Source organism: Hermetia illucens, chromosome 5, assembly GCF_905115235.1.
Source record: "Hermetia illucens chromosome 5, iHerIll2.2.curated.20191125, whole genome shotgun sequence".
Classification (NCBI taxonomy): Eukaryota; Metazoa; Arthropoda; class Insecta; order Diptera; family Stratiomyidae; genus Hermetia; species Hermetia illucens.
Genome location: NC_051853.1, coordinates 90,916,329 through 90,939,160, shown reverse-complemented (window position 1 = coordinate 90,939,160; position 22,832 = coordinate 90,916,329). Strand labels below are relative to the sequence as shown.

General features: G+C 40.6%; 1 protein-coding gene across 8 annotated transcripts in view; it reads right to left on the bottom strand.

The window, feature by feature from the left end:
* The window catches only part of LOC119656582 (syntaxin-binding protein 5), an 863,788-nt gene that overhangs the window by 26,382 nt on the left and 814,574 nt on the right, over nucleotides 1–22,832 (bottom strand). For all 8 annotated transcript variants that reach the window (XM_038062976.1, XM_038062975.1, XM_038062977.1 and 5 more), the window contains 3 exons: nucleotides 18,880–19,002; nucleotides 18,327–18,548; nucleotides 8,557–8,665 (listed from right to left, as the gene is read on the bottom strand). In XM_038062976.1, coding sequence (XP_037918904.1) covers nucleotides 8,557–8,665; nucleotides 18,327–18,548; nucleotides 18,880–19,002 — 454 coding nt within the window. The remainder of the gene's footprint in view (nucleotides 1–8,556; nucleotides 8,666–18,326; nucleotides 18,549–18,879; nucleotides 19,003–22,832) is intronic.

The window sequence follows — 22,832 nt, the reverse complement described above, 5'->3', positions numbered from 1 at the left end:
TCGTGATGTTTAGCACCGAATAATTTATGGTACAAATTATGTATGTCGAAATGCATAGGTGAGACCCTTTTCTAATCAAATTTATTTAATATTGTTATCATTGAGCAATTAGAACAAAGTAGTGAGTCTAGAGTAAGCAAATTTTCTCATTCTTAACTTGAACATTATTATCTAGTGTACAAACAGGTTTTATGTAATTTTTGTTGATTAATGATGTCTAGTACCAACTATATGTGACCAGTATACATAACTATGACATTCTGGTTTCGGAATGTTATTGGGTCACTGTATTTTGCGAGTTTTTGGATTTTTCCGTGACCTTATAGCTCCATCCAATTGAAATCCAGAGAGAGCATAGTTCGTTTACAAGGCAGGAGTTGCCTCCCATCAAGTGCACTATGTGCGAATAATGCACACATCCGAAAATGTGCACACGGAGGCCCAATAGATGGGAAAAATGCGCAAACGTTGATCGCCCAAATCGACTCTGGGAAGGACACCTAGAAATAAAGCTGAACGTGGAGGAGAAGCGAAGAGACAAAGTTACGGGGCAGTGTTTGGCAAACTCAGTACCGGCGGCCTTTGGAAGTGGAAAAGTGGGCTCCCAGCCATTGATATCCAATGACAGCAGGGCCTTAGTAGTGGAAAGCTTGGCTACTGTGGCATCAAATGTTGCAAGCGTAAGCGAAGCCCTGCATTCCTCCCAGTGGGGAGAGCATAACGAGAGGATACCAAAAGGAAGAGACTGTGACCACCAATCACTGCAGCGATAAGAGATGTAGTAACCGACCGAGAGCTGCTATTATCGCACTAACAACAAGATCATGGAGATTTAGGAGTTTATCAAGAAACACATATTCATCATATCATCATATAAGGGTCATGAGAAGAAGGGGATAAAAGAGGAGTGAAGGCCTTGGGCGAAACATTGAGCCAGGCAGCACAAGTTTTGCCCCATCCGAAACACGGGATAAAGGAAAGCAGGGAAGAGACTGCATGAAAATTTGAACGAATCAACAGGACAGCAAACCTCCAAGAGAATAAAGCACTCATGCTAATCAAATGCAAAATGCGGACAAAATTCTTGAGCCAAATTGGAAAGTCAGACAGGAAGCGGACAAAAGGGCTTGCAAGCCGAATATCACTATAGTTTGTAAGACCATAGATGATAATGCCGCGAAGGAGGATTTACACGAGGATTTGGAAAAGGAGTTCGACCTAATCGAACTTCCAGAATTAGCGATAAATATGTTACGGCACTCTTATGGTGTCCCACAAATTGCCATCATTAGTTTTGGGTGCAGGCAACATTGAAACTGTTGGCAGTAGCTGAGCTATTTATCGACTTAGGGCGCATCATGAAAGAAGTGACCCAAATTACACACTGTGTAAAGGGAAGGAGTGTGTAGACCATCGGTACATTGCAGGCAGGAAAAGGAGTCCAGAGTACAGGAAAATCCTCAATGCAAATCGTAAATGGCGTTGACAAAAATCAACCTTAACCACTGCCAGGCATCGAAGGACCAATTGTCGCAAACCATTCGCTGGAGAGATATCGGCGATGGTGCAGTTAGTGAGTAATATCAAAATTGCGGTAGTGACATTTGGTCAAAAATGTAATGGACTAAAAAAAAAGGAAAGGATTTTCCAGGAAATGATGGAGCACTCGCAGCAGAGATTCATCAGAGCGAGCGCTACATTTGCCGACCATGAGTAGTTGTGTGTGTGTGTTTGTGGTGGTGGGACAAGCTATAGTCTCTGAGGACTCATACCGTGGTGCCCATTGTACTCGACTCTCCCCTCTAACGGAATATCGCGGATTCGTTAATGTATCACAGGATTTCCGTTAGTGAATTCGATGATACTTGTTGCAACTGGAGCACATCGGCACCAAAGATTTGATGACTGATGCGTCCATAGGCGGGGCATTCACAAAGAAAATGCTCCGTGGATTCCGCTTCTTCATTACAGGAGGGACACGAATCATCTTGTATAATTCCTATTCTGAACATATGTCCAGCTTCAGAATGTTACAATACTTCTGCAAGTCTTGTTGCTTTTCGACAGGATAAACTTTGCAGCATGAATGTTTGATTCTGTCAGGAAAAGTTTGGCGTGTCTAGCAGCATTTACGCTCTGACACCTGTCATTATGGGAAGCTTGTTCTCAGTTTGATAAGACGGACTTAGCCTGCTTGCTTGCTGGTTCCGGTCCTGGCATGGGGGAGATTGGACCCTCTTTTGCTAAAGCATCTGAGATTTCATTTTCCTCTACACCACAGTGATCAGGTACCTAGAGTAATTCTACCGTATTGATTCTAGAGATATAGATCAAACGGTTTCTGCATTCCTGAATGATTTTCGAGGTGATGAAAAGACTACTCAACGTCTTCAAAGCAGCAAGGGCATCACTGCAGATTGTGATGCGCCTAGCTTTCAACCGTTCGTCAATCATCCAGTTTGCCGTGCTTAGGATCGCATAAACTTCAGTTTGAAAACCCGTTGCATATTATCCAAAACAAAAAGCCCACTTCTCGTTTTTATTCGAGAGGTAGACTTCGGCTCTAGAGCCCTGGTCTATTTTTGAGCCTTCCCCGTTGTTTCCCCATAGATTTAATCGAATTATTCTATGAGCTGCCCTCATTGCAGTGCTTTGAATAAACATATCCAGTGGCTGTAAATTGAGAAATGCATTTAGAGCTGCGCCGGATGTCGTTCTCATGGCACCGGTAATATCCAGACACACAGTTGTTCACTGTGCGGCTAGTTTGCAGTGAAAACTTTTTTGCGTATGGCAAACTCTCGTAGAATGCCGGGTGGATGGCCCGTATGGACGCGTTTTTCGTGGCGCTCGAACCGAACATATCCCTAAATAGTACGGCCAGAGGAAAAGTAACCTAGATCACTCAGTGACCAGAGGATGTGATGCTATAATGCCCAGAAGCCGATTGCTTTATAGTAGGATGCTGCGAGTGGAAGAACAGAATCAGAGGGGCTTAGAGAAAAACCTGATCGTGAAGATCGACAGGAAGTACGTTGAGATTGTGGGGCCGCTTAAAAGAAGCGATGTAAACAAGCAAAACGAATTGTTTCAAACAGTTGTGTAGCGATATCGACATAGATTCTTGGGGTGGGGAATAGGGTAGTAGTGAAAAGGTAGCAAAGAACACTATATGTGTTTTCTGAAAGAAACTTTTGCCATTCTGTTTCCTCACTACCGAAACAGCGCAAAATAAACTGCGGTCTAGCTCAACGAGTGAGAAGCGCCTTCACCTACCGAGAAGGAGTGGGTTGGGATGTATCCCTAAGAAATCCCTAAGACAACCTTTTCACCAATACCTTCGAGGCGGGCCTGGAAGTGGGAAAGCAAAAGTTGGTGTTGCTTCCCAAGCTCAATAAACCATCTGGAGATCCAGTATCATATTGCCCACTGGATATGAAGGGGAAGGTGATAGAGTTTTCTACAATAGACTGTTGCTCATCGTCGAAAGCGGCAATGGCCTGCTAGAGCGCCATTATGGGATTGACGTGCCCGCTCTGCAGCGGATGCAGTATACACGGTGGTAAACCTGGCAAAAGAAAAGATGAAATGTGGCGAGGGCTGTTCCATGTTGGCATTGGATGCCAAAAGCGCATTTAATTTCGCCAACTAGAACCAAATTAAACGCGTTTCAGCTCACATGGGTTATCCTGGATATTTGGGTTGGTTAAGAATTAACTCTTAGAGATGACTTCCTGGTACAGGGATGAGGGCACCAAAGGGTATATCGCCACAATGTGAGCCATGATACTGGGTTCTCTGCTGTCGAATGTCTCGTCCCAGAAGTAGTACGCTTGTTGACTGTAGTTGTTATTCTTCTACATCCTCTGGATGCATTGAGGTTTACGCGATGGAGACAGTGGCGGCAAGTCGGTGGACATACGGTCGTCCCGTCCTCGCCAAACTGAGCCTTATGAAGCACCTAGAGTATGCATATCAAAGCATGGCACGTAAAAATTTGCCAAATTTTGGCAGGTCGAAAGACTCTCAGAGATTGCTTGTAGCCGGAGTGGTGTGCTTTACGCGTAATCTGTATAAGCGGAGGTGGTTTTAAAGTCTCAGGGATAGAGACAGGTGCGTACGGTTTGCCAGTTCATGGTTCTGAATTTCTGGTGTGAGAAATGAGTGTGCTATACTACGCAATATAAAAGGTAAGGCATACAGAAGACAGAAATGTGGCAAGGGCAGAATCGTATATTATCTGGCAATGCAGAAGGGGCAAGCCTTCGAAGGGTCAGTGAATGCATGGGCTCATTTCCAACATAAGGGTATAGCTTGAGTGGAAACATGAAGGGGCCAACTGCCTTATGACCTTATGGGACACGGTGGTTTATACGGACAGTGTCTGTACCTCTTTGGGCTGGATGATTTGCCAAACTGGTACACCGTAGGATCCAGAGCATGTGATGTTTCACTAGCTAAGGTTCGCGATGGAGAAATAGAGTATGAACAGAGCATTAGGAAGAAAAGGGAGAATATAATTGTGAAGATGCTGAAGTCGAAAGAGAATTGGCTTACGGTTTTCTCTGCAGCTGTAGAAATACAGAACAAGCTGCTGGAATTAAGAAGGACGAAAGCTTGAAGAACCAGTGCCTACCCATTCCACAAAATAATTCCTAAGTGGTGATCTTGCGGAGTCAGGTCTGGAGAGACGGGAGATGATTTTTTAGTGGGTACGAATCACATACTGATCTACAAGTTGCGCAATTCACGCAGAAATCGGGAATTTGTTAGTGCCCCCATAGTTCGGCACGTATTGCGGGATACTGGCTTTAATGGGAGCATAAAAGAGTTTCATTGAAGCATGAGGAGAAAGGAGAAAAAATAGCGTCACATACTATGGATCGATGATTGTAATTTATTCGGAAGTGACTGTGGAAGAAATGTTCTGCTAAGAATTCCGCATTTATTTTTCAAGAAATAAACAGTACAGCTAGAGAAGGTAACAATGGGGTTCGGGGTGTTTTTCTTGGAATGGTAAATGTCCTATTTTCTGCATAAACGATAAAATATTCCAAGGTTGAGTGCAAGATTATGATGGTAAACGTCACGCGCCCATATTCCGTGCTAGGTCTTTTTACCTTCACTCAACATACCAAAACAAGCGAACCTTCTAAACTAGAAAAGTCAACCACTGACTATCAATTCTATTGAGAACCTGTAGGTTGACAACCTTTGCTAAGACGGACTAATGATGCGAATACGTGAAGAAAACTTGGAACGAAATTTAATCAAAACCTTAATTAGTAGTAGTAATAGAATAAGAAAAGTTATCCAAAACCAGAGGGATACACTGGCTATTACTTAAATACCAATATAGTTTTACTTAAACGTTACTAACTGGAATAAATAATATTTTTTTTATTAAAAGTCATTTTTTATTATTTTAAATAGCCTTAAGGGGGTCATCCCGTGTGTCGGATCCGCGGAATTGAATTTTTTTTGGGATCAATTGTATCTAGATATAGTGTAGAATATATTGGCAAAGTGATTTTTTGATATTCGGAGTCGTTCGGAAATTATAGTGTTGAACAGGTGATAAGTCACATGCCAGATTTATGTCAATCGCCGTAATAAAGCTCGTACTTATCGGTCCGAATGGCTTCGCTAAAAGGACAAGAATTGAGCCAAGGCTGTAAATGTGTTTCTTGAAGAAATCTAAGGTTTATGGACTAGGTATAGCCGATTAATGGTCAGTTAAGGTTTTATGGCTAAAAATCACATCCTACTTTTTAAATGCGTTTTTCTTGAAACCGCATGTTGAAAATCTGCGGCCACCATGGCACCAAAATCTATCCAACGAAATTCTTTGAAATTTTCACGACTTATTTAGAACATATTTCTACGGTCCGCAAACTAAGATAATTGCGATTCATTTAGTAGTTTTTTTTTATTCATTGAAAAAGCCGTGAAAAAATACCAAAATTCACAAAAAGCTCCTTCCTTATTTGCGGACTGCAGTTAAGTCTGTACGTTACATTTTTCACATTTTTTTTCCCTTTAAGATGATCGCAGCGCCTTTTAGTGTGGCAGCAGAAAAACACCTTTTTTTGGAGATGGGTGTATAAATTGCTCTGTATTTCTTGAACTTCTTGAACGCTCAAGATATTAATAAATCTGTGGTGCAAAGTTCGTATTTGTATCTTTATCCACTTGTTCACAAAAAATTTCTAAAAAAAAGCCAAAAAAACTGCCTTCACACGGGATGACCCCTTAAGTATTAGTTCATCTTAAATTATTAGTTGATCTTAGTTTTTTTAGTAAAATTTCAATATAAATTTAAGGTTCCCATTCAAAAAGGGGTAGCTTTCAATATTTAGGCCTGGAGGAACGAAAGTATTTTGTTTTCCTTTTATCGTTCTTTTGCTCTTTTCTTTGCGAAATACTGAATATTTATAACAATTTCAGATTTTGGGATAGCTCTGCCCTTATAAGTGATTCTGGTCAACCCGTAAGCGCATATTTGGCCATCCCAATTACAATAAATAAATGTTAAGACCCGTTTGGTTTCATTACCTATTATATCAACATCAATAATAGGTTTTCGATGAGGTTTTATATTCGCTCTCATGGATAGACAATGACTTGCAGATAATTACAGTGGTAAAGACATTACCAAATCCATTAAACCCATATATACAGAAAAATGTACGGGAAAAAACACCTGTTTGGGTGGTGATTACTCAAATTTCATTTTGATCGAGCAATAAGCAACCATTATTTAATAATTTTTAAACCATTGGAGTAAACAATGACCCGAAATATCAGATGCCCTTTATATACTCCAACCCTTGTCGAAAATTTTCAAAAGTGTATCTCCACTTTAACTATGGCTTGTTATGTATGATAGCAGGTTTGTGATAACTACTCCGTCAACTTGGATGCCAAATTAAAACAAGGGTGAAAATGTAATACTGCATGCGAAAGACAAAACGAAATGAGTTTCGGACATCCCACAAATGGCGAATGCTTTTCGTATAGCGCTTTAGTTTTCCTCAAGGGGTTTGGAATTTTTATAATTATCGGATCGATAAGGAAGCGCTTTCAACGGGATACCGCATGGTTTGATTAGATATATTTCACACTTACTTATCCTATGAGAAACCTCTTAAAAATTTTTATAGTAAAAAGTAATATTACAGAAAAATGTATTGAAGAAATTGTTCAATCTTGACTAGTTATTTTGTTCTAATTGTCCATCGATAAAACTAATTATATCTGAAGGGTCTGGCCACCTGATTTCGTTTTTTAATTAAGGATATATTTGGGGCACATTTTATTATATATGTAAATAATCCTTACATCTAGAAAGTAACAGGTATCCTTCGCGTAGTCAAACAAGTACATCGCCGGCTGCCTTCCTATCCTACCTCACAATTTATCCGGAAACTATACAATAACAAGTCCGTATAAAAGCCACGAAAACCTAACGCAAAAATTTAGCGAAATCAAAACCTCAAGCAAATTGCTGCGCGAAACGATAAACAAAGCTTTTGTGCTACTTGTGATTCGAACAAGCTTTAGTTCTTAACGTTGTTGATTTGTATTTATTATTATAAAAAATCAAATCTAAGTATCGATAAAAATATAATACGTATGAAAATTTGCATAAAACGGGAAACCATTCCCTACGTATGAGTTACAAAACGTAGCCAGCTAGATATAAACTTACTGCCTGAATGTAAATCTATGCTGATAATTAATTGCAATAACAATAAAGGATTATAAAACAGGCCGTTAAGCCATCAGAAACATAGCTAGCCGGTGACAGAGATAAAATTTCAGCTATACGAAAATATGCTGTGTAAATATTAATTTTTAATGAATTTTAAACTTGAATTTATACGAAATATTCAGTAGTTTGATTTGTAATTTAATTTGGTCGATTAGCGGTCTTAATTGTCAAATACGAAGTACTTTATTTGTTGAACGAAAAAATAATGATAATAAAAAAGACAAAGTAGTGCAATCTAGGACATTGATACTAAAGACTGATTGTATCAATGACTTTCATGGAGCGTTGCTCTTCTCGCATTTAATTAAAAACACGAAACTTGTGATTTCTCTTTTAAGGAAAGTCATTGATCATACAATCAATACTTGTCTAATATTACTGAGTAACATTTAAGTCAGTTTTCGTGTAGGAGGTATACAGTATTCTAAACATGAAGAAACAATTTCTTTTCTCCAGAGTAGGACGATTTACTGTGTTACGTATTGTGAGATTCTACGTCAAAGATGTTTGTGCAGACACATTTATGGAAATTTTGAAGAATGTTGATGTCACAGAGTACGACAGGGTTTTCACAACACTGTTAGTTAAAGATTTTCACTGTCTGGTTTATATTGTGGTATGGAAAAGATTTTACTTAGGGTAGAGGTACAGGAGGAGTAAATTGAGTGATTTGCGTGAGTCACGCTTTGGAAAATTACACAAAAATATGGTTTATTTGTTTGCTGCTTTTGTTGTTTATCAAAAATTTCGTTCAGTGATAGATTTTAAATAGTAATAAATACCTTAGATCGATCAGCGGTAAAAAGTCAACATCGAGTAGAGGCCTTAGGCTGGGAAGACTGTATGCTATCAGATGACCGTTTGAAACATATGCCATCATACAAACACTATCTGCAAAATAGAAGGGTTAAGATGAGATTAGATTAAATCCATTTCCATAATAGTAGTGTATGTAGTATCCTATCGTTATAAACGGTTACAATTTCTGTAATTTTTTCCCTCAGTCTAGCGGACTAGCAAAAAGTTCATTTTATAACTTATTTCACTGGTTCCAGAAGAAGAAAAATGCAGGGTAGTTTACTGCGGTATAAATTGCGAATCCCAAATAGGGTTAAGATAGACGTGGGACATCTTAAGCAACTAATTGTCGGTAACGGATGGTCCATTCTTCCTTTAGATCATTAAAAGATACGAACTAGTTCGGTCGTGGAACTAGACGATTTCACACCATCTTTACTATAGCAGGAAGAAATAATCCGCGAAAAGGGAATTCCGAACCACTTTCATAGAACACAACAAATTCAAGCAAGTAATACTTGACTCTATACCAATTAACGAAAGATTTCGGCAGAACTGAAAGACAATAAGGAAGGGACAATAATGATAAATTCTTTTCCACCTTGGAACAGACCCCTTCCGTCTAATTACCTAAATATATTGTGTTAGGAGTGTAATGCACAAGTAGTGTGTGAAGAGATCCATTGAGGGACAATTAGAGCATTGAGTGTAGTAAGGAGGCACCCCGAAGCTATTACGTTGGGTGTACCTAGCTAAGGAGGCAAATATCCAGAATGTCCGCGTGTATCACCGATGCAAAGAGCTGCCTAAATCGAAAGAAGATTGACATTCCTTCCTGGTGATATCCCGCATTAATAAAATCAAGAAATTTTAAATATGATGGAGCAATATTAGAGCGTGGCAAAGACAAACGGCTTGAACTAGCAACTGATTATCTGGTACATTAACGCGTGCAGGGGTTATTGGTTCAAGGAGAAAGTACTTTAAATCAATCACATTAATATACTTCAGGCGGAAATAAACGCCATATGTGGATATGCCTCCTTTTACCTCCAAAGGAACTATATGATATCACATGACATTGCGATTCTGGTTGACAGCCAGGCAGCTATCAAAGCACTTAGGTCCAACCAAGTGAACTCTTAACTAGTACGGCAATATCGAAGGTAAATTACGTAATAAATATACATACAATAATAAATTGAATACGCTTGGTGTACATAATCTCCTTTTTCTTCAGGTTTTTTCCCGTTCACAAGCAGGGTCGGCTCGTCGTGATCGGTTTCGTCATTTGGCTCTAAAGAATGTCTGATCTGGGTGCAATTTCGAGGTTTTCAAATCCCCATCCAGCGTATCAAGCCACCGTTGTTTCGGCCTGCCTTTTACCATCGACTTCGCTGTTCAGACCAATCTTGGCGAGTAATTCTCGTTAGCACGAATTACGTGACTATACCATCGAAGACACCTCTCTCGCATTTTTTCCACGATCGGTGCAGCCCCATAACGATCGCGAATATCCTCATTTCGGATGTGATCAAAATGTGTCACGCCACTAGTCCAACGCAACATCTTCGTCTTCATTACCGCAAGACGCCGTTCATTGTCTTTTATAGTCGGCCAACACTTAGAACGGTAAATGTTAGATTTGAGACGTTCATTGGCTTGGTGTACAAAATAAGGTGTGAATAATCTGGATTCCAGCTCATATTGGGTTAGAAGACAATGAGAGAGCCACCCACTAGCCAAAAAAGGAGAAGGAACGCCATTATTTAGCCCAGAACTCTTCTGTGGAAAGAAAAAGAGGATTATGGCCATGGTGCTAAGTAATGACGAGGAAAGTTTGAAGGAACTATACCGGGCAAGCTCGGTACAATCTAGTGTCCGTGTGGGGATATGAACCCAAGCGGTCGCAGGATTCTTTACACCTCACCAAGAAGATCCTGAGATTCATAGCGAGAATACTCACTAATCATTATAGACTAAATTACCACCTGAGGAAACTAGGGATATCTGCGGACACAGCAGATTCTGTCGGAAGAGAGATGACAGAATACATATTCTGGGGCAATATCCAGCATTTGTGAAAGGTAGATAAAGACAGCTGGGAGAATACTTAATGTCACACTGAAACACCTAGAAGTATGAAACATCTCTCAATTTCGGCTTGTATGCTGATACTATAGTTAATAGGTACATTATAACATTAAAGGAGGGCATTGTTCTTTTAGGACGTAGTGCAACTTCCATCAGTGCTATTACTTTAATAATTATCATCAAGGCGCAACAATCGGTATCTGGTATAGGTCTACCTTAATAAGGAACTCCAAACATTCCGGTTTTTCGCCGATGTCCACCAATTCGATACCATACCGCGCCATTATTAGTATCATTGGCTCGAAAGGTCTTACACATCATTAAGTTCGTAAGTGAATATATGATAGAAACACTTAGACGGCACTAACTTCAGTCAAATCGACAATGTTGACGCAGTTTCACCGAATATTTCATACGTTGGCCGTCAACCGTTTTGCTTCAATTATTCTCTTGAGAATCTTCCTTTAAAGGGTGTGTGAGCAATTTCTCAGAAATTTGTGTGGGGGTCCATGTTTCATAAGCATGACATAACACAGGCGTTAACATTGATTTATATACGATATGCAGCTGGCTTTTAAGATCGATAGGACCGAGCAGAATGTCATATTTGCCAAGTGGATGCAGCATTCGATTTCGGTCGTTTCGTTTAGGCATATCAAATAGTCTATATTTTCCAGATTATATCGTCAGTTGTAATGTTTTCTCTGATGAGCATCATTTTCTTGTTTGTGTCTTAATTTTTGTTAATTCGTAAATCAACTTCATTTGTTGATTTGTCAAGGTTCATGCAAATGAAGTTAGTCTATCCTTGTGTTTTAGTCCGATATTTGTGATCCCTACAAAGCGAAATTTGGTGGGTAGGCTGGAACCACATGAATGCAGAGAATGAAATCATTCTACGTTGAGTCTAAGAGGGGGGAGAGTCTTCTATGTATTGGTAGACGGAGGAGATTATCGACCTGCGGAAGAAACAGTGAATCAAAAGTCAAAAATCGGTAAAGTAAAAATTGTGGGAAGGGTAGTATGTTTACTGATACGGCAACCTGACGGGATTGCGAAGATAATTGACAGGCAAAGGGTCATTAAATCGAAGATGCTCTGTTTTATCAAATTAATTATTATTAATAAACTTGGTAAGCACATAATTCAAACAGTGCTAGCAGTTAATGAATAAAGTATTCATTCTGCATCTAACAATGAAATAAAATTATGCAGGATAGGAAGGGCGACGAAATCAGCAGTTGGCTGCCCAAGGCTATCCGTGCCGAACCTTAAGTTTCCCCTTCCCTTGCACTTTCCTCATCGAATCTCTGACAAGCTACGATAAATTACACCCATTCGGACTGAAGCTGTATATCCCTTCTTTTTTCACAATCGGATTTGGGATCGGCAAGGGTGGAGTTTCATTCTTTATTTTTTTTGTCTCTGCATTTTTATTTAAATATTTTTTATTTTTAATTCATGTTTAACGGAGCGGGCGAAATGGACTGCGGAAATGAGCCTTTTTATTACCTCCAACTTCTACGAAATCACAACGGCGGGAGCCGGTAGACCTTCATTGCCCCAAACATTGATCACCTTTTCCCGCCATAAGGGTCCATGATTGTGTAGCACGTTGCAGGCAAATAGCTGCGGAGCGCCGTGGGTTGGCACGCAAAGTGGTAGAGTACAGATCAACTGAAAGGGGACTCGCAGTGGCATAAATAAAAAAAAGCTCGTTGCTAGAAGGGAGCCACTGGAAGAATTCAATGAGAATCCGTGAGGATTTGGATATAAACTTGCCAACTGAAAAATTGGCTTTGTGCGCAAATAACTTACAGACGATGGGCTGCGATGGGCATTATTCCCCACGCCCCTTTTCGAGTTGATGACAAAAGCTTAGAATGCATTCAGGATTGTCCACTCTTCACAATGGAAGAGTTGAAGCAAGCAGTAATTTTTATAAAATAAGGTGCCAAGACTCGACGTTATCCCGGCAGGGTATATAAACTGGTGTACCACTATCGGCCGAATCTATCGACGAAGCCGCAAAGGAGACCCTGACGTTTGCTTATTGACCATTTTATATGCTTAACGCAGCCGGGAAAGTGAAAAACGTATTATGACTAGACTTGCTGAATGTTAACTGCAGCTGGGGTTTATCTCCAAGATAGTTCGGTTTAAAAGAAGGGAGACTCACGGTGAATGCTGTTATATGAGTCCTGGATGCGGGTAATGGGGCTGGGGTGACAGTAGTTGATCCCGATGGGTAGTGCTCCTCGCAATGATTAATGTGGGAAATGTCTTCAATTCCCTAAGTTCTGTTTTATACCGCGGAGGCTTATGTGCTGTATCATAAGCGCAGTGACGAGGAGCTTTTCGGTTGGTGTCTGCCTACCGAATCGTAGCTGCTTCTACTACGATGGTGGTCGCGGGACTGATTCCCGTTGCCATCTTTGTTAAGGAAAGCAAATTCATCGATAAGCACAAGGAAGGGTACCGAAGGTTGCTTCTGAAGAAGTGCAACATACACTAAATAAGTGGCAACTCTTTCGGGAAAGTTAGTCAAAAGGCGGACGAACTGCGTACCTCAGCAACTTAGGTTCGCGGTTGAACCGAAAGTATGGGGAGATTGGTTATTTTTTTACCCACCTTCTAAGCGGGCATGGAGGTTTCCAGTCTTATTTCCTCAAGATTGAGAAGGCACGATTTTCTGACTGTGTGTTATGCGTTGGGATGGTGGACGACCCCAATCAGAGATTTTTGTCTTGCGCTATTTGTCAGCAACTTTATGCAAAAAGAAGCTTTCTCCGGGCAATATTATAAGGGAAATACGGAGGAACGCTGACAAATGAGCGGTCTGGATTCTTCTATTAGCGAAGAAAATTTAAATTGACCGGATGACAGGGCTGAACTAATAATAATAATCGTTGGCGCAATAATCCATATTGCAACAGGGCCTTGAAGTGTGTTAGAGCACTTCATTCAAGACCGTAACGGTACACTACAGAATACTGTAGGAGGCAAATGCCCGAGATTATTACCCCGATTTGACTTAGGTACTCATTCACAGCTGAGTCGACTGGTATCCGACGTCAAATCACGATACAAATTCCACTGCCACCAGTGAGATTTGAACCGCAACCTTCCGAACTAACAAATTCCTTTTTGATCTTTCCTCCTGTTTCTTTATTTGAAGGTTCCATAAGGCACGAGAGCGGAAGGTCTAGCTAGAAGTAATGCATCGCACAGTTTCAGTCTAGTTCTCTGATGACAGAGAGTGTTTAGTTAGACGTCGGACAGTTTACGTTGCGTTGGTCCTGACCCTCAGTGCGTAAATGCATTCAAACCCTATTTAAACAAGTCGGAATACCGGAGGCTGGCGCTTCGGGTCTAAAGGTCTTGTGTTCATTTTATGTGAGAAATTTGAAAATGTGCGTAGACATTTTTCCATTGGTGTATGGCTAAAAACTCAAAATATTCCTTTATATTTTTTTTCAAACTACAAGAAATACGTACATATTACGGAAGTAGATTTTATGCTCACCCTAAACAAAGAAACATTGCCTATTACCGAATACTGTATTTTATATGCATGTATAATATATAAATCGATCGTACACCTATTTTCGATTTTCGTTTCGCATAAAAGTATAAATATATGTATCCGTATAAAGTACGTATATTGAATACCACTTGTCCAATGTACAAATATATCTATCTGAATTAGGCACTAGCAGAAAGCTTCATTTACATATACATACAAAAACATACATTTGAAGTAATTGATATTGATATATAAATGATTAAAGAAGTAACTAACTACCTTTTTTGTGGTATAGACGACTTTATATATTATGATGACGTCATACCCGTTATAGAATGCACGAAATTCACACAAAATATAAAAGTTTTACCTTCACATCAATTCCTAAAGTTATACCTTATGTTTTCCCCTATACCACTGCCAAATTTTGCCGTTTTAACATGAGCTTTAGGACTAAATTTCTAAAATATACTAAATACTATTATTAACTTTATTTGTGCAGATATCGGAACGGGATGTATTTTGACGCCTAGATTTCGTTTAGATACCCCAGTGTTTTTTTTTAGATTTCTCAGTTGGATAAGTTCTGATAACAAGACCTGTTACACTTTTTGAGGGTCATATGTAGAGCCCTCAGCCTCCTATGTTTCACCTTTGATCAAATATGGGACCAGCTTCGGAAAATACTAATCGAGCCCTTTCATTTGATACCCAACATGGCCACATTCAGTGAAAAAAAATTTTGCACAATCCATTCACATGTATGGAGAATGGAGGACTTTTTTTAAGCCATCTGTCATAATACTTCATATAACATGGTTTTTGAACTAGTTATCCGACCAAAACGAGTGCAAATACAGTCTGACTTAAACGAAACGTTTACATATGACGTTGAATGGAAACAAGGAGATGGTCTTTCCGAGGAAAATTGCGTGTGCTACTAATAAAGTCAGGCAGTTAGTAGAATGTTCGGATGGCATTGATATGATGACCAGATCCCTCCGACGATTAATAGAGATTTAGCAAGAACTGCCAGAGAACAAAACTTATGATCCAAAGAAGAAGAAATCTCCCAACCCATGCTAAGTAGGAAATACATCAAATCGAAGAGATTTCTTAGTCCTCCCATTAATGTGACTGCAAAAGTAAGCTGTTTTTAACGTATAAGGTTAATTCTTCTATATGATCAAAGAATCGGAAGAAGCGTTTGACTTGGCGGACGATGGGTTTCTCGAAAAGTGTTTGTCCTAAGCAGGCAATAAGAAGTGTGACGAATATGAAATAAATTATTGCGGACCAGCGTTAAAGAGCGAGGAAGTAGAGAACTCGAGGTCGCCTTGGTCATAAACTACATATTTAGGCAGTTGGAAACTGATCTCAAACCGATTAATGAACGAATCTGTTTAGTCCGCTTCAAGATGAAATTTAGCAATGGGTAATATATCAACTGTCATGTACCAATGGAGGACAAAGGTGATACCATTAAAGACTAATTCTACACCCGACTGGACAGAATTTTTGAAGGATTGCCCTCCAATGACATCAAAGTATTATTGAAAAACTTTTACGATAAAATTGGCCATGAACTGTTCCATAGAGGCATAATAGGAGGGTAGAGCCTCCATCATGAAACAAACGATAATGGTTAAGGACTCAACGACTTCGCCAGCAGCAAAAATTTAGCTGTAAGCCCCAATTGCTTCTTTTATAAGAACATACATAAAATTACGTGGACACCAGAACACGGGGAGGCATTCAATCAAATCGATCAGGTCCTCGTTGAGCTACCTCAAATGCAATATATTGAACCTGACGACGTATCGAGGTGCTACTTGCGACTCGAACCATTTCCTGGACTCCAAAAATCAATGTGGAGAAGTTGAAAGTTGATACGGACAAAGTGGCTTAACTGTCCGCAATCAAGAGAGAGAAAAGTACTGACGAAGTGTGGCGAAAAATTAGGGATGGTATCCAGAGTGCCGCTACAAACCCATTTGGTCATGTAAACGGAGGAACCGTAGCGGATGGTTCAATCATGCCTGCATGGAAGCGATCAACAAGAAAAACGAACATTACAGATTACTAATCGAAAGACAAACCCGAGCCAGAGAAGACAATATCACGAACTAAGGCAATACGAAAAGGAGATCTGCAGACGAGAGCAAATAAAGTTCAGTAAGAACAAAATTTTAACATTTGACGATAGCTTGGAGAAGAACGAGGTACGAGTAGCATTTAGCACAGTGGAGCAGATGAGGATAGGTTTTAAACCGCGAATCACCCTCTCTAGAGATCAGAATGGCAATATCATCAGCGACGCGACTCAAATAAAAGTAAGATGTGGTCAGTATTTTCAAAACCTCACTGTCGAATATAATTGAATGACAACTGAGAGAGTATACAGATAACATCGCCGGGAATACCAAAGTGCCCTCAGATCCGGACGGTCGACAACGGACAATATGCTTGAAAAGTATGAATATGACATCGATGTGCATCAAATGTTTGTTGACTTCTGTCAGGCGTACGATAGCGTAAATCGTAATGCTCTGTACATAATAACGATCGAGCTGAAAAGAGCTACGTGAAAGCCACAATGATTAACAACGGGGGTCAGTAAAAAAACCAAATCCAAAATGAACTGAAACAAAGCTTTCGCATAGTGTCAGGATTTAAGCAAAGGGATAGTCTCGCCCCGCCCTCTTTAGCTTGTTGCTCGAATACGTCGGCAGGTAGATCGCCTCAGTTGATACCAGAAGTACGTTACTGGTAAAATCCACACAGTGGGGCTCAGATTCAATGAGTCCAAAACGAAATACATGAGCCGAACTCGGAAGGCGGCTAGTATGCACAACATTGCAATCGACGAGTATAATTTCGAACAGGTGGACCAATGCGATTCGTCTACCTAGGAGCCCTATTATCGAAGGACGGAAGCGAAAAACACGAAATCCCAAGTTGGATTACTACTGCTCATACAGTATTTTATGCGGTCCTCCCCATAATGAGATCAAGAAAAGCACACAGACGAGATATTAATTCGTCCCGTGCTGCTCTATACATGGGAGAAGAGGACCTTGACGTAGACTGCAGATCAATTCAAAGATTTTTTAACTGGAGGACGAGATAATTAGATGCAATGCATCCGGGAGGCCAGGGTCCGATTTGGACTGTAGCGCCGTCGAAGAGAGATAGAGAGTATTTTGAATTTTTAACTACGTTCGCAGGTGCGAAAATAGAAACCTGAATAGAAAGTTTCTCACATAAGATGAACACAAAACTTTCATGCCCTAAGCGTCCAGTTTCCGGTATTCCAACTTGTTTTTTATTTATTATAGAAATCCACTCTATAAATAACGATGAAGAGTTTTTCAGACTTTGAGCTTCATTAATGTATGGTTTTTATTAAAAAAAACAACTTTACATAGAACATATAAATGAAAATATGGAACCCTAATATGCTTTTTATGAAAGAACAAGATATTTTGACTTAAAAACGAGTTCCATTTACAGTTTCAGAAGTGTAAAAGTCAGGATTCAATTTCACCCATGATGGGACTAGAACAATTGGAGCGTTAGTAGCATTGCAATTGTTGCTATCAAAAACTGGGGACAAGCTTTCTATAATGACAAATGGTAGAGCCTTAATGCTACTAGACCCACCAAACCTTTCCTGTCAGAACCAAACAAACAAAGTTTAACCTGTCGAAAGTTAGGAAGACTTGCAGAAGTATTGTAGGCATTCTGACTGGTTATAATTCACTAGCTGCTAGGTGTCCATCCTGCAAGAAAGTGGAATCTACGGAACAGTTTTTATTTTGGTGCAGATGTGTTCCAGCTGTAGCGAGTAGCACCGAATCCTCTAGCGAAAATCTTGCGATACATTAATGAGTCCGCGATTCAGATGGGGAATCGAGTACAATGGACTACTACGGTTTGAGTACTCAGGCGCTTTGCCTTTCTCTGTACGTCGGCTTGCAGATAATCTGAAAACCGAGTCTTAGTTTGATTCATAGTAAATCCATATCTGTCAAGGAATGAGCAATGTGGATCCGAAATATGAGACACGTTTTCATATCTGATAGCGCTTGATTGGATTTGTGTAATGAAATTAAAATTTATTGAAATACAAACCTTTCATGCTAACAATTTCAGCTTTCACAACGAAATCTGCTTCAGTTATTTGTAATCGGTAGACACAATTTTGGCTCGGAAGGGCTACAACCCTCGCTTGCTTTTCACTTACTATTACGATAAATTGTCGATCACTGTATCCATCCCCGCTACTGCTACTTGATGTTGCTGTGGCTCCGCTCAACGTTGGGCTCATGCGGTTTGAATTTTTAGTGGGTGTTCCTGTTGGAAATCAATTCGAAAATCAGTAGGTGGATGTGAAACTCATTCATCGCGAAAATTGTCCTCTGCGAAATATCAATTAATTAAAGTTTTCCGTTTGAATGTGGTGTGCGGAATAACAATTCAATTTTGAAGAGTGCACTCGTGGGGCTTTCGCTTGGAGTTATTGAAAATGTGTAATAAAATCACGTAGCAATTCCCAAAATTAAACATTTACATTCTCGTAATGAGTGCGAAATGTTCACATATCACGAGTATAGAATTACTGAACCATATATTAATAAGTAAAGAATAAAATTCATCATGAATTAAATGAGATTTTCATATTTACGGTCTCGTTTTCCGTCACGATTCTCATCTTTCCACGGTTCGTAGGAATAAGGGATGAGGGCACCATTGCAGTCCAAAAATGACATCGTTAAAATGGAGCCTTTCAGTCGAAATATTGGTCCCCCTGAAATATATAATGATCGAATTTTTGATATAATTAATCATCAGGTTGTGAATGTAATTGAACCAGTCATGCATGCACATAACCAGTAAAGTAGTGCATATATAAATAAGGGAAAATCGAAAAGAGGAAGAATTGACTGAAATGAACTATAGATATGTGTATATCGGTTTGACCACTATGTGACCATATGTATAAAATATGAATTTCTTTAGTTAGTCTGAATAAAATAATATACAGTTTACTTAAAAAAATATTTATTGATAAAATAATATCAATATTTGTCAAGTTGGATGAAGTGGCATTTAAAATTAGCGTTCCTTGTGATCGACGTATCCATAAACGCCTCAAATCCAAAATTTACCTCAGTTCTCTATGATTCTGAGTGTTGGCCGACTATAAAAAGCAACGAACGACGTCTCGCGGTAATGGAGACGAAGAAGTAACGTTGGACTAGTGGCGTAACACGTCATAATCACATCCGAAGTGAGGATGTCCACGCTAGATTTCCGGTTGCATCGATCGTGCGAGAGACCCCTTCGATGAACATACTTACCAAGTGAGCATCGAAATCGATGGTAAGCGATCAAAAGGTCCCCGCTTCTGAATGGGACAAAGTCTGACCAAGAAGAAAAAGACGTGCGCGACTATCAAATCGGTAATTACTAACGATAAGATCGGTTGGGCTATAAATAGTTTCCCAACACTATGTATTATATATTATATGATGTTACTAACTTTCAAAGTAACATAATACATGAACGCATTCGACCAGTTTTCTGGGTCCAACCTTGGTGTTTCAAGCATCCTTTTGTAGCCTTTGAGTTTAGCACTCAAGAGCCTTTCTCTAGTAGTACTGGCAGAAATTTTCCTTCCCAGCGCATAATCAAAGTCAGTTAGTACTTCGGACATTTTTTTTTAGACTTTCAAAGCCGTTGGTAGTAACCGCTTATCTCATCCACGCTTTCTTCCCACTTTATTTTATGTTTCCGTAACATTTCGGCACATTAACGTGTATCTCATGATACTACGAGAGCATTTTATTATTTTATCGGTTTAACTTTCATTTTTGTTTTCTTCAATTAACAATTTGATTTGAACATATCCCCCTTTATTTAATACGCAGCAAGTGAGCATTTTTCTAAATATCAATAAAGTATGTTGGCGCGAGCAACAACAAATGTTAAAGTCTCTTGCCCTGCTAAAAAGAGCGTCCAGCCTCAGGGGGCTGACAAGGAAGATCTTGAACATCTGTTACAGGTACAAATATTGGCAGCCATACAATGATTGCCACAAGAAGTACAAGTCGGCCAAGTGCGGTTTTGGTTGGGCTATTGTCAGAATATTGAAAGTACCAGCAAAGCTGCGAGGTTCAATAAGATTTCGTCCAAGGAACATAGGAACCCATCCGGGGACGGAATCCCTTGGTGAAACCCTAGAGTTGTTAGTTCAGACGTACTTCCCCGCCAGCAAGGAGATAGTGAGTCAGAGCCTTGCTTGGAGGATATGCAGCCGCCCCGCCGCGCGCCACTAGCAAACCGGTAATTACTAAGGATAAGATCGGTTGGCCTATAAATAGCTTCTCCACATATAAACCTCCGGGCCCAACAAGGATTGTGCCGTGGGGTGTCACAATTAACCGGAGCCGTATCTCTTTGGGATACGTACCAGTCTTGTCGACGCGTACGTGTGGTTTTCATACCGGAAGCGGGCAGGCGCAGCAACGAGTCTGCTCGGAACTTTTGACCAATCAGCCTTATCTCTTTCGTGTTGAAGAACCTAGAGCGCTTCCTAGTCATCCACTTAAGGACGATTATGGAGAGAATGCCTTTCTTTAAGTCCCAGCACACCTACCTCAAAGGAAAATCCACAGCAACCCCGCAACGTTAGTACCAACACCATCAAGGGAGCCTTCCCTCAGGGGTGACCAGCGATCTTTAATGGGTCGCTTATGATACGGGGAGTGACGTCCCTGAGGTGTCCGATTAAGTCGTTCTGACACCCTAGCTGGCATAATATCTACATCCTAGGTAGTAGCTTCGAGGAAGTTTCTCGGAGAAGAGCGAACTATTAATGGCCGAGCTATCCCCATAGGAATTTTGGTCGGGTAGTATTCATTGAACCGGTATTAGTAGACCGCGTTACCCCCAGCGAACGCTGCTTCGTCTTTGACTTCCGAGATCCGTAGGTCAGGCCTCAAGGAACTGGGGTATACCTGCTTAAGGAAATTCCGGCCTGCTCCATTGCATACGATGCGCTGGTAGAAACTTTAATGGTGAATAAAAACAATATGGGAATGGAGAATGAGTTAGCTGCGTTTATACACAGCACGAAAATGCGTCGCTTGCCCAACGTCCAGTGAAGGATGCAGCAAGGGCTGAAATACCCGACGAGACATCTGGATGCGCAAACAGAGAGGAAGATTCGCAAATTGATGCGTGGCCTGCGACGGAGACGACACCCTAGACAATACCACGCAGTGGTCTTGTTGTAGAAAGAGACACAGTGAAAGCTGCTAAAGCTGATCAGATGGCTTTGAATATAAACCGAACCGAGCGTTGTCGACTATTCTTGCGAAAACCGAAAAGGAAAGGTTCTTAAAGAAGTGCATGCGGTTTGAGATATTCGTTCAGAAAAATGTCAGCAAAGGGGTGAAAGACGGGCTGATGGAAGTAGAGGACTACAAGAAAGACGGGCTGATGGAGGTAGAGGACTACAAGCAGACAAGGAAAGTAACAGAAGATACGCGAAAAGCAGAAACAACTGAGGTCTAAAACTTGCTGCGATGGAGGCTGCCGAGCAAAACGCGAGGAAGCTTTTTAACAGCGGGAAAATCAGAATGAGTTGGGTAATATATAGGACACGAATCCGGGCCGGAGGGAAACGAATTCTCGAAATGGTGGCGAGAACAGGGCTTGTAGTTTTAAATACAGGATCTACCCCAACGATCCGGCGACCAGGTAAGGGAAGCATTTCCGACGGAACCAGCATTCTCAGCGACCATCAATACATTGCCTTCAAAGTGGTTGACACAAACTATCGATGTGCGCCACTCTTTCTGTGCGTGGAACGTCGCAAAGGTGAACACCGGGATGTTTGTCGAAGCTATTGGAGCAGGTGGCGCCGCGATGGGGTTGGTGGTGCTGTAGCTGACATTGTCGTAAATTTAGCTATGAAAGAGATAATGATGGCTTGCGGAGCTTCCATGCCCAGGGGGGCATCGAGACGTGGCAAGCCTTCTTTGCATTGGTGAACGGCGGAAATTGAAAAGCTTCGGAAGGAGTGTCACAAACTCTGCTGCTTGACACAACGTTTAAACGACCGGTAGAAGGCATGTATCATAATGACGATCAGCGAAAATGAGACTCTGCAACGCAATAAACAGAACCAAAGCCCGCTGCTGCCAGGACCTGGCCGACGAGGTCAGTGCGGAACCGTGGGAACTCGGTTACAAATTGACTGCATTGAGCGGGCACTATTCTCTGGGCACTCACTTTTCCCTATAAAATTGTTGGAAGAGGAAATCCTCTCTATGAAAAACAAGAAAGCGCCAGGGCTGGATGATATCCCAGCAGAAGTATAAAACATGGTGCTCCAACATGGGCTAAATATATTGTTCGGCGCATTCAACGCTTGCCTAAAATTTTTCCTTCTCGTTGAAAGGTGGCGAGGCTTGCCCTGATCAACAAAGGGAACAGCGACCCTGAGTTGCCGTCTTTATACCAATCAATTTGTACTGCCGGGAAAGTGCTCGAAAGGATCATCAGAAGTAGACTCGTTGAAGCTGTACCGAGCTATTTCTTATGGATATTGAGGGATTATCTAAGGAAAGC